Source organism: Microplitis mediator, chromosome 1 (genome assembly GCF_029852145.1).
Source record: "Microplitis mediator isolate UGA2020A chromosome 1, iyMicMedi2.1, whole genome shotgun sequence".
Classification (NCBI taxonomy): Eukaryota; Metazoa; Arthropoda; class Insecta; order Hymenoptera; family Braconidae; genus Microplitis; species Microplitis mediator.
Window position 1 is genome coordinate 8,460,946 of NC_079969.1, and position 12,633 is coordinate 8,473,578.

General features: G+C 31.4%; 1 protein-coding gene across 1 annotated transcript; it reads right to left on the bottom strand.

Annotated features, from left to right (window-relative positions):
- Positions 1 to 7,425: 7,425 nt before the first annotated feature.
- On the bottom strand, positions 7,426 to 12,005 carry LOC130670733 (DNA replication licensing factor Mcm6). Its single transcript, XM_057474199.1, has 6 exons — positions 11,743 to 12,005; positions 10,367 to 10,510; positions 10,026 to 10,290; positions 9,732 to 9,934; positions 9,139 to 9,337; positions 7,426 to 9,047 (listed from the first exon to the last, which is right to left on the bottom strand). Exons 1-6 carry the CDS (start codon positions 11,832 to 11,834, stop codon positions 7,485 to 7,487), a joined length of 2,466 nt encoding a protein of 821 aa, XP_057330182.1. The 5' UTR covers positions 11,835 to 12,005; the 3' UTR covers positions 7,426 to 7,484.
- Between the last annotated feature and the right edge of the window lie 628 nt (positions 12,006 to 12,633).

Consider the following 12,633-nt stretch of genomic DNA (forward strand, 5'->3'; position numbering starts at 1 on the left):
GAGATATTGGACATCAAATTTTAACTATAAATACTATGGAAACGAAACAGAAGTCTATATTTTCCATAATTTGGATAGTCAAGTAGGGGTATATTTTAGAACCAAGAAACATATGCTTGGATTTAGTTCTTACCACTCTGTCTACAAATCGGTGATACATTTTAAGCAAGAGTTTGAGGTTCCCTAATCACAACTATATTTTTTTTTTTTTCAATTCAACAAAATTATACTCGAGTCAACCAGTACTTGTTATCGAGTGGATAACACTCTTGTCTTCGAACTCAAGTACTGGCCAGGCTTAGGTTCGAATCCAACAGAGAGCAAATGAATTATTTTTCACAAGTTGATATAATGCATTGTCTTGTGGAGTTCGTTCCATATAGCCGCCAGTCTGCCACCTGTCTGCAATCTTGCCCACTAACACACTCCTTGTTTGCAAAAAAATATGAAAAAAAAAATATATGAGAACAGATATCTAATAATGAGGTCTGAAATAGAAAAAGGCAATAAAAAGAAAAGATGGCCAGGAAACATAATCCGAAAAGTTTAGTAGTTTGGTAGAAATATAGGGAAATATTTACCCAAGATAATAGTAACTTGAATTGCTTGCAATGAAACCTAAAGACTATGTAATGTAAAATATGTAAAGTGTAAAAACTGTAGAAAACGGAAGTTACACAGTTGATTACAAAAAATAATTTAATTTAAATTATACTTGAGTCAAGAATTTAAATTTATCAATCGAATAAATTTTTTCTTGAATCGAGGATATCAATTTTAAGAAAAAAATCTGTCTATTGGTTGACCCTGTGGGCCAGCCCCAAAACTTCCCGCTGTTTTCTAGCTCCTTGAGCTCGAAAACATTGTTGTAAATACATTTTCGAGCTCTTCGAGCTCGAAAATACTTTTGTATTCCATTGTTTTCGAAAAAAACCGTTTTTAGCATTTATTTCTCCCACGATATCTCACGAACGAATCAACCGATTTTGATGGTTGAGGCGGCAATCGACGTGTTTTATTGAGTTTTAGATCTGATTAGATTTTGAAGTCGATAGTTCTGAGAAATCAATAAAAAACTAAAAAAAAAAAAATTTTTTCCGTAATTCACCAATATTTTCGAGTCTACTCAATCAAATGATCTGAAATTTTCAGAAAAGTTGATGGCCAACAAGCTCTTTCGATTGCCGCCTTAACCATCCAAATCGGTTCATTAGTTAAAAAGTTATAGACCGGTCACACACATACACACATACATACATACAGACACTCGGACATGATTCTGAAAATAGTCAGAATAGCTTCCTAGGACCTCAAAACGTCGACATCTGATGAAATTTCGATTTTCGCAAATCGGGGTGAAAACAATAACTTCACAATTTTTCGAAAATCGTCGATTTTCTTAGCGGGAAGTTAAAAATATTCTTGAACCAAAAAAAAATTTTTCTTCATGATGATATTCTTGACTCAGGTAAATTCTTCTTGATTCGAGTTAGTTGTTTTTGCAGTTCATGAAAAATAGTTTACCATAAACACTAAAATTTTTATTGCCAACTTTTGGGGGTGGGCTAGATATTGAAAAAACAAGAATGATTTTTTTTCTAGTAAAAAAGGACAAAACATTGACATAAAATTCAATAAATAATTATTTGAGACAAATATTTAGTATAAATAATATAAAAAATATGTGATATAGTAAATTTAAAAGGGGAAGTTGAATTAAATACAAGTGTAAGTCACCCTTGTGTGTATTATTGTATTGATGCGCATATCATCCTTGATGTCAATGACAATTTTCCCCCAGGTCAAGTGCCTCGTATTCAAAGACCGTGTAATCCAGCTGCTTACATATAAAGAGAGAAAAGAATTGTAACTATTTCATTTGGGGGAAAGATTATACAGATTAGCGATTAGGGTGAGCACATATGAAGATTTTGCTTTAGATCATTGTCTATTAAATTCACCCTCGTTATTTTGCTTGATTACGTATTTTAAAGTGACTTAAAACAATTAAAATTTTCTTTATTAACCATCAAGTGACATCTATCCGATAGATGGAGGCGATTTTACGTAAAAAAATTTAATTCTCACAAAAAAAAAGACATTTTATTTAAGTTCAAAAATTTAGTTTTGTTACAAAGGGTTGATTTAATTAATCAACCCTTTGACTATAATCTAAAGCTACTAAAGTATATATTGTACAAGCATTTTTAATCGGATTAATTATAACTTTTTACACTAATGATCATTTCGGACGTTAAAGTATGATTTAACAATGTTACATATTTAAATCTCTTTATTCATATCATTATTAGAAGATAGAAGGAGAGAAAGGAGGCGAATGACCTTCTATTTTATAAAGGCAGCGTTCCAAGATTAAATCATGTTGAATAATTCCATGCATATATGTATAGATATATGGTCTATATAAAATTTGGATGATTTTGAAGCATATCATATGGCTCCACTTTTCAAAAAGCACATGGAAAAAAAATTGTTAAGTAGATCAATTATTTTATTTTTTTTTAATTTAAAAATAAAGCTGATAAAGAATTTGGTGATTATTTACAGTCTACTCGCTATTTTTCGAATTTTTTATAATAAATTTCAATGTCGATTATAAATATACAGTTTTATCGATAGGAAATTAAAAGACCTTTAAAATGAGTACCAACATGCCATATTTATTTAAAACAATCAAAAAAATATACATATTAATTAGTATATATGAAATTTATATCGTTTGGAATATTTAAAATAAGTGGGGCTTGTTGGTACCCATTTTAAAGAGTTTCCAATTTTCTTTTAATTTGCATGCTCAAAAATCATTATTTAAATTTTTTTAAAAATATATATATATATATATATATATATACATATTTACGATTAATCATTAAAATAACAAATAATTATTCATATTTGAAATAATAAATCGTTAATATTTTTTCTAATTAGTAAATATTTCATTTTCATACACGGAAAAAAAAAAATAGTAGTGGCTACTCTCTGGGATAGTACTGAGTACTTTCTGTAAAAAAAAAATTTTAGACAGTACTGTATGCTATCTAGACTGTATCCACTACTCTCTGGAAAGTACTGAGTACTATCCCGGACAGTAGTGGATATAGTCTAGACAGTAGTGGATACAGTCTAGATAGCATACAGTACTGTCTAAAATTTTTTTTTTACAGAAAGTACTCAGTACTATCCCAGAGAGTAGCCACTACTATTTTTTTTTTCCGTGTATGTACCCTTTATATTTATTTATTTAAACTTCATATTTATAAGAATTTTATTAAAAATAAATATATGAGTATAAGTACTAATTTTAATGAGAATTTAAAAAGCTAAATTTAAGAAAATATTACTAACTAACTTCATGTATAATTAATTCAATTGTCTTTTAGTTATTAAGCTAAAATATATGACAAGCTATATATGTACATAACGATATAACGACATTTGATTTTCATCAAGATCATTACATTTATACTTATATTGAAGGTATTTTTAATTTTATTAATTTACTTATTGATATCTGATAATTATAGCATATATATATTTTAATAGCCAGATAAATTATATAATAAAATAAGAATCTTGCAAAAAAAAAACCAAGATGTCAAACTATAAAGTTTTAATAGAATGCCAGGATGAAATATACAAATCAATATGTAATATAGATGCACTATGGGATAGAACAAGATATGTGTCTGATTCACCAGTTCTGTGTAAAATATTGATTGAGATACTTCGATCCAAGTGGTCGAAATTTGATAAAAATCATGATGAACTTATTGAAATAAAAATAAAAGCTGATGATCAACTTTATGCAGAGATAAAAAACACTGATTATTTTCGTAACAATGAATATCATATAAGTGAACAAAAATATTTGGAAGTACTACGACTTATTTGCTAATACTAGATGTAAGATATATATACGTATCAAGTGGCAAAGTGAATCGTAATTTTGTGATTCATGTTCTTAATTATTTTCTCAAAATTTTGTTGGTAATTAAATTATTAAAAAATTAATTTTTTTTTTTGTGATTAATAATGTTGTGATGAGGGATGAAACCAATTGATTTCCAAACGACCGCAGTCTGAAATCGTGTTTTATTCTGTGTCACACACTGTATTTTTTATGATTACATATTATGAAAAGTATTGCAATGATCATGATGTGGGTACTCATTTGAGAGGTAATTTTGAAAGCTATTAAGGGGTAACGGTAACCGACTTTCAATTCAATTTAATTTACGGACAAACATTAGAAACCTAAAATAGAGAGTCTTTAGCGTTTTTTAAAGCCTTAACAAAGAGCTAGGTAACTGTTTAGAATCGCGGCTCCACCTGTTTATATCAAGCAAAAATCCAAAAATATTCAAATTGCCAAGAGACTTGTTTCATTCTCTGGCATTTGTCGGCGGATTAAAGATGTACTTGCTTATTTAGGTGTTATTTAAGCATTAATAAATAGTACGTGTATACCAAAGGTATAAAATTAGCTTGATTTACAGATTTAGTTTGAAATTTTTCTGTTCCGTGCTACACTGCACCATTTGACATATTTTTCTTTTAATTCTATGTATTGACTCTTAAGTCAACCATCAAAACTTAAGATATATGCCTATTTGCCATAATTTCTGTAGTTTCGTCCTAAGTACGTTAACGGACTCGTCAGTAAGGCTATGTTAACGCACTCTTGCCTTAGACTACATCTCTTACTAGTACGAGCCGGCGTGAAACTGTGTTGCGGGCTTCAGCCAGACACTATACTAGCAAAGGAAGGCGGATACCGTCCAAACTACTTGCAACTAAGTGCTAGGTGAGCTGTTGTACACCGTTAGTGTATTGAAATAACAGAAATATGCCAATTTTCACTATACAAAAGCTCAAAAAATATTTGTAACTCTTAGTTAGACCTTTCTATCGCCACCGTCCATCTTACGGTATTAATAAAATTAATTATTTGTATTTATTAGAAATTTATTAAATTTATTTTGGAAAATTAGCATAATTTATGTCATTTTTTATCAATTTTGCACACTTTAGTTACAAGGCCCGGATAGATATCTTGTGTTAAAGACATGAATACATACAGAAAATTCTTTCCGCTGTGTAGCAGAACACGTGGAAAAAGTTTAATTATAGATCTTTGATGTGTAAGCACTTGGAACTTTGGAAAATGCGTGGAGTCGCTATTGTCAACAATTACCAAGAACTAGAAATTTCGTATTTTCAAAAATTCTAATTCGTCTCCGAGAAAAATTGTTTTAAAATTCTCATTTACTCTACGAGTGCAACAAAGACAGTCCCGTTTATTTTTTTGAGTGTGAGAAAGAGATCCGGTACCGTATCCCCTTAAGATTTTAAAAAATAAAATTTCTATTCCAAATTTCAATTTTTTGAAAAACTGCTAAATGGTGATTTTTAACGTTGCGCTTTAATTATATAATAGTTGATACCCATTTAAAAAGAAATTTTAGAAGCTACTAAAATATATTTAAATACTCTGATAGTCAGACTTTCTGATCAGAAATTTGATGTACATTAGTTGTGACCAACTTGACAACAAGTTGTCGACAACTTTTAGCTTTAGCAACTGCTGACTACAAGTTGTTACCAACTTTCTCAGAAAGTTGCCATCAACTTGTGGAAATGGCAATTTTTGCGGCCAACTTGACGACAAGTTGCTGCAGTAGATTGTCGCCAGTCTGCTGCCAACTTGGCTATCGGGGTAAATAAATTTGCACGGTTACTAATTGGTTGGGTGATCTCTTACCCTGATAGTCTAGTTTGTGACAGACTGGCAGCAACTTGTCGTCAAGTTGGCAAAAGTTGGCATCTCATTAGTAGATGAAAAGTTGCCTTCAATTTTCTCAGAAAGTTCGTAACAACTTGTAAACTTTTACAAAAGCTGAAAGTTATTTACAAGTTGTCGTCAACTTAATCACAACTAATTGTCACCAACTTTCTGACCAGGAAGTCTGACTATCAGGGTAACCATGCATTGATCTTGAGCGGAGATCTCCTACGCGCGTGTTGAGAAGATCTAGTGATCGGTAAAATCAGGATTTTATCGACCACAGGAGCTTCGCTCGTACCGACTGCCCTGGCATAGGTTTTCTATTTGGTATCACGTAGTGAGGCAGTACCATAGACACAAGTCGGACCGCAGTCGCACTTTATTAGGTAAAAAAAGTAGGATACGCAGATAATAGAAAAGAAAATACAAAGTAGGATAAAAGTAAATTGTAATAACCGCAAGGAGAATCAATAAAATGATGACTAGTAAATTGCGATTTTTAAAAAAACTACAAAATGGTCTTTTAGAACGTCTCTTTATGCTTTAAATATATTGTTGTTGGTACTTATTCGAGAAGAAATTTCAAAAGCTACTATCTTAATAAAAATTCAAAAATTTTTTAAAAATTTAAAATACTTTTGTAAACTTTTGTCACACTCCAAATAAATATCAGTGCTCATCGAATTCAAGTCATCCAATTAACTTACAACTTATTAACCGTCAAATTTTTCAAAAATACTCAATTTTCTTTATTCAATAATTTAAAATCACAACCTCATACTTCTTACCCTATTAACTACTTTAGCTTGAAATTGACATCAATTTGATAATTGAAATTACCGAAATTTGCTGCCCGAATTAGCCGACAATTTGACAGCAAAAATTGTAAAGAAAAATTTGCGGTTAATTTTTCTTCAATTTAGAGGTAACTTTTTTTTACTAAAAAAAAACTAATCAAAGTTTCCTCGAATTTTTCGTCAACTTCAGGCTTTTCCGTTTTTGACGACAATTTGTAAGTTTTTACAAAAACGATACGAATAGGCCTTATTTTACTACGGTAGGGTAATAAGGCCTACGGGTTAAACAAACTGGAATAGTTTAATTATACTTAATAAAATTGGTATTAGAGATGAATCATTACTTAAATTTAGCGACAATACTTTTTAAGAGTCAGAAGACTAGAATATTTTTTATGATTTCTTCTGCGCTACGACATCATATGCCGGATGATGAAATATAGAAGACAGGGAACGTGGTATCGGGACTCTATTAACTTGTCGTAACATCTAGATGCAAGACCCTTCTACTGGAGTAGCCTTTAGCGGAGGCGGTTATTTTAAATATCATTTCTGTCACTTAGGACTTACTACCCGACAGGCCTTATTACCCACGGGTACCTCATACAACTTTTGAAGTGAATTCGCATTCTAACTCGGGTAGTAAATTTACGTCAGATTGTATAGCAAGTTTTATACAAACCGTCGTCAAAAACAGAAAAGCCCGAAGTTGACGGACATTTGACGAAAAATTCAAGGTAACTTTTGAAAGTAAACTTTTGCTAAGCAAACTGTGTTTAGGATAAAAAAAAAAAACCCAACAAAGTTAAAAAAAAAAATTCTCATTAAAAAAATGTCTTTTAAGTTTATTTAAAAAAATCATTACAAAGCCACCTAATCTATCCATCAACAACATAATTAGGATGAACAACCAGCATCGGATCTTCTTCCTCATCTCTATTTCCCAAAGCGCCGGTAGTCAACGGAATAATAATTTGGTCATGATAAATTAGCCTGTCAATAATTTTCTCCACAAGCGCCTTCCTCTCCAGCAATTCCTCCTCCGAGTCAATTTGATCCTGAATTTTATCAAGATACCAAGCAACCAATTCCGTTTTTCTAATTCCTTCCTTACCCTCAATCTCTAATCTCTCCTCCTCATTTCTCATGTACAACACCAACATATTAGACAAATTTTTATACTCCTCAAAGGACATCGTCAACTTCTTCTTCTGCTCAAATACTTCATTTCCATCCCCACCATGGCCGTTCTCCCCACTATTCTGATCCCCATTTTGCGCAGTATCCCCACTACCACCCAAGGCATTGAGAGCTTCCATAAGAGGCGGAGCTTCATCCAAATCCATCCCTTCCTCAACGTTGTCTTCGTCCAAATCAATATCCGGCTGCTCAACTCTGACGATACTTTTACTCAGCAACCTCCTGGCTTCCTGGACATGTTTTACCGTGACCTTGTCGGCACACTCTAGCTTAGCAAGTGCTTCGGACAATCTGATCAAGCTCTCAAGTTGCCTGACTGTGATCCTCCATGTTGATTTGCTGCTACCAACGCCCTCTCTCTGACGTAGCGACGTGTAACTTTCGACCAATAGCTCAGCAGCTTCGACGGTAAGCGTCGGCTTGAAGTGCTTCGCGAAATTAATGTAACGAATTATTTCCGCCTGATCATAAATCGTATCGATAGTGACGACATTGTTGCTGTGAAGGTCAACAATTTTTTTGGCAATCGCGTTATCTACGACTTCGTTGCACTCGTCAACTAAAATAAAGAACAAATCGAATCTCGACATAATCGGAGCAGTAAGTTGGACATTTTGTTGAAGCGATTTCGATCTATCGTAACGACCTCCGACGGGATTAGCGGCAGCTAAAATTGAAGTACGAGCATTCAAAGTCGCTCTGACTCCGGCCTTTGCTATAGAAATTGTTTGCTGTTCCATGGCTTCGTGAATCGCCACCTGATCTTTGGGATCCATTTTGTCGAACTCGTCAATGCAACAGATTCCGTTGTCTGCCAACATCAGGGCGCCAGCTTCGATTACAAAATCTGATGATTCCTCGTCACGGACTACGGCAGCAGTCAAACCCGCGGCACTGGAAGCTTTACCGGAAGTATAGACCGCGCGGGGAGAAATGTCGGTAATTTGTTTAAGAAGTTGGGATTTTGCGGTACTGGGATCCCCGACGATGCAACAATTTATGTCACCACGGAGGGTCGTGCCTTCGAGGGTAGTCTTGGCTACGCCACCGAAGAGCATCAGGGTCACGCCTTTTTTTACCTCGTCGTTGCCGTGGATTGAGGGGAAGAGGGAGGACACTAAATTTTGGTATAAATTTTTATCACGTGACATTTCGTATACTTTGTTCCATTCGGTTTCCGTCATTTGACGTTTCATCATTTCCTGGGAGATGTCCTCCATGGCCATTTCGGTTCCACCGAACTTTAAAAATTTTCTTTATTATAATTATTTATATTTTACGCGGGAAATAAAGGATGTGAGTAATTTTGAAATAAATAATTATTTTACTTACGCGGAGACTGGTCGCGGTGACACTGCAGGCCAGAAACGCTAATTTGTAATTCAGATCACGGACTCCTAGAGATTTTAGACCTCGAACTCCTTCACCTTGGTCACCGGATTTATGCCGAGATCCTATTTCTGCTTTCGCGCCGGGTAAGTTTAGTTGACCGACGTCAGGGACGACGATTAGGGTACCAGTGAAGTCATATCTGGAAAATGGCGGAAGTGATTATTAGCGATTGGGTCTACGGAGTTGATTTGAGAGATTTATTAGTAGGAAATTTGACAAAGTGAGAAAATTTCCGGTAAAATGAGTACCCACATGACAGGGTTTGAGTCCATAAAAAATTTTGTGAATTTTTGACAAAATCAAAATTTGAAAAATTTTCCAAGTGAGTGGATGTGGGTACTCGTTTGAAAGAGAATTTTAAAGGCTTCAAGAATTCACCGTCAAATTTAAAAAAAATTTTCTTTTTTGAAAAATGAAAAAATGTAATTTTGAAATTTTTTAGAAATTTAAATATATCGATGTTGGTACTCATTCGAAAGCAAATTTAAAAAGCTACAAAAGTCTACAATTGAAAATTTAAAAAAAATGATTACCTATCACCAGCCTGAACAGTTTCCACAGTCTCAGCCCTCAGAATAACTTCCAACGATCTCGGAATACATCCTCTAGGTAACTCAGACTGCGTCTCTTGAATCCTGACTTTTTGGAAGTCAACAAAGACCGAATTATCGATGTCCAGCACAAACCTCCGTCTGTTAGCACACACGGGATTGTGGCAAATTGTCGGGTTGGTAAACTGTAAGAAAAAATAAATTAAACCCATAGTCATCCCATCAAATAAAAGAAAATTATTCCCCCATTCCAAAATAATTATAAATAATAATTACCTTAAATTGCTGTTCAACATTTTTAATAGTCGCATTACAATCAACGCAAACGAATGTACCAAGAATTAATTCAGGATGAACTGGATGTGTTCTTACAACTTGTCCAGATATTCTAATTAATGTACCAATTTTCGAAGTCGTCAATTCACGTAATTTATGTCTCGTTGGTACATCAACTAAACTAACGTAACATTCTTTTTCTTTTCTTAATTCACCAGTATCTTTAACGTAATTACAAACAGCTTGACATAAATATGGATAAATTCTATAAAAAAAAAAAAAAAAAATTAAACGACTTAATAATAAAAAAAAAAATTATTATGTATTAATTAATTAATTACCGATAGTATTCTTCAATAATTGTCGTAGCTAATACTTGATTATATTTTTCAACATCATCAAATGATACGACCAAAGTACTTCTTTCTGGACTCACTAGTTCTTTAGCTGCTTCTAGATACTTAAGTTCGTCATCTTCTTTAAATCTGGACATAGAAATAAATTAATTGATTATGAGTTGCACGATAATGAGGAAGTTCTGGAAGGATTTTTAAAATTTTGATAAGATATTTTGAAAGCTGAGAAAATTTCCGGTGGAATGAGTACTCACATGACGGAGTTTGAAAGAAGTTTCAATTTTTTGAAAAATTTGCAGAAGGTGTTTTTGAAAGATTTTTTTTTGGAGAAATGTACGATGTGGGTACTCGTTTGAAAGTGAATTGTAAGAGATTGAAGAATCAGAAATTTAAATTTAAAGAAATTCATTTTTTTTTTAATTTAATTTTTGAAAAAAATTATTTGAGTTTGCAAATGGTGTTTTTTGTCAAAAAAAAAAATTAATGATGTGGGTACTCGTTGAAAAGGAAATTTTAAGAACAGTAAGAATTTTTGATGAAAATTTTGAAAAAAATCGATTTTGACAATTTACAAAAAGGATTTTTTGAAAACTAAAATATCGTGATGTGGGTACTCGTGGAAAAGGAAATTTTAAGAGCATGAAGAATTTCTAATGAAAATTTTGATAAAAGTAGATTTTGAAAATTGATAATAAGTATTTTTGGAAAACTTAAATATTGTCATGTGGGTACTCGTTGAAGAGGAAATTTTAAGAGCATGAAGAATTTCTAGTGAAAATTTTGAAAATTTATAATAAGTATTTTTGGAAAACAGAAATATCGTGATGTGGGTACTCGTTGACGAGAAAATTTCAAGAGCATTAAGAATTTTCGATGAGAATTTTTAAAAAAAGTAGATTTTGACAATTTACAAAAAGGATATTTTGAAAATTGAAATATCGTGATGTTGGTACTCGTTGAAGAGGAAATTTCAAGAGCACTAAGAATTTCTGATAAAAAATTTAAATAAAGTAGATTTTGAAAATTTATGATAAGTATTTTTGGAAAACTGAAATATCGTGATGTGGATTTATTCATTTTCATAATCCGGTAACTCGTAAACAAAATATAATTTTCAATTTGTGTACACAAAGATCTTTTAAAGCTTTCTATATGAAATTTTTAAAAGTTTTTTCTATAAATATTTCTATAAAAGAAATAAAATTAATTAATGTCTGCTATTTGAATATCATATTTCCCGAGCTTTAACGATTAATAATCGATATTAAAAAATTTTTGAATTAACTATATATTTAAATCAGTAAGGAAAAAAAAACTAAATTTAAAATTTTCAAATATTTATATTATGTATCAAAACTTACTCTTCGAGGAATGTTTGGAATAATTTTTGACATTGAACACCGATTTCATCTTTAACGCGGTTTTGACGGACTTGCAAATCAGCTAAATCCATTTTATTTTAAATACTTTAAATAATTGATTACTTTTATAATTTAAATGTTACTTATATTATTAATAATCGATAAATTAATTTTAAAAAGGCACAAGTAAGACGACACAATCAACAAGTAAACTGTACAGAACCTCAATTCAATAGAATAACAAAGCGTCTCTCCACGTTTTTCGCGGGAATAATTCTCAGATCCGCCATTTTGACTCTGGTGAAAAAGCGCGCGAACGACCATCTTGTTAATTTTTATTTTAAAATTAAATATAGTCAATAATTAATTTGCTATTAGTCATTTAAAAAATAAGTAAATAAATGACTTGAGAAAATAATTACTCAATAAACTCATTAATTAATCGATTGATTTTTCAATACAAATGAATTAATTAAAGTTTTTTTTTAAACTATTAAATTAATTTTTAAAAAATTATAATAAAATTAGTCATGATACTGAATTTAGCCGACGTCCAATAATTTAAAGATGTTTTTTAATCAATAAATTATGAAAAAAAAAAATATTTGAAAAAATTGCACCTGAAGTTTTTTAAATTTTCTACATGTGCATATTTTTATTTTTTTTTTTTTTTTTTATAAATGATTTGTTATATAAAAATACTAAATTGTCTGTTGACTTTAAGACCATAATTAGCGATAGCGATGACAGTAAAGTTAGCAGACATTTGAAATTTAAATAAATTTTTTAACAGATAAGAATAAAAAAAAAATATTTCTAAAAAAATGCACATGTAGAAAATTTGATACTCTAAACTTACAATTTTTCAAAATATTTTTTTGAATACTCATT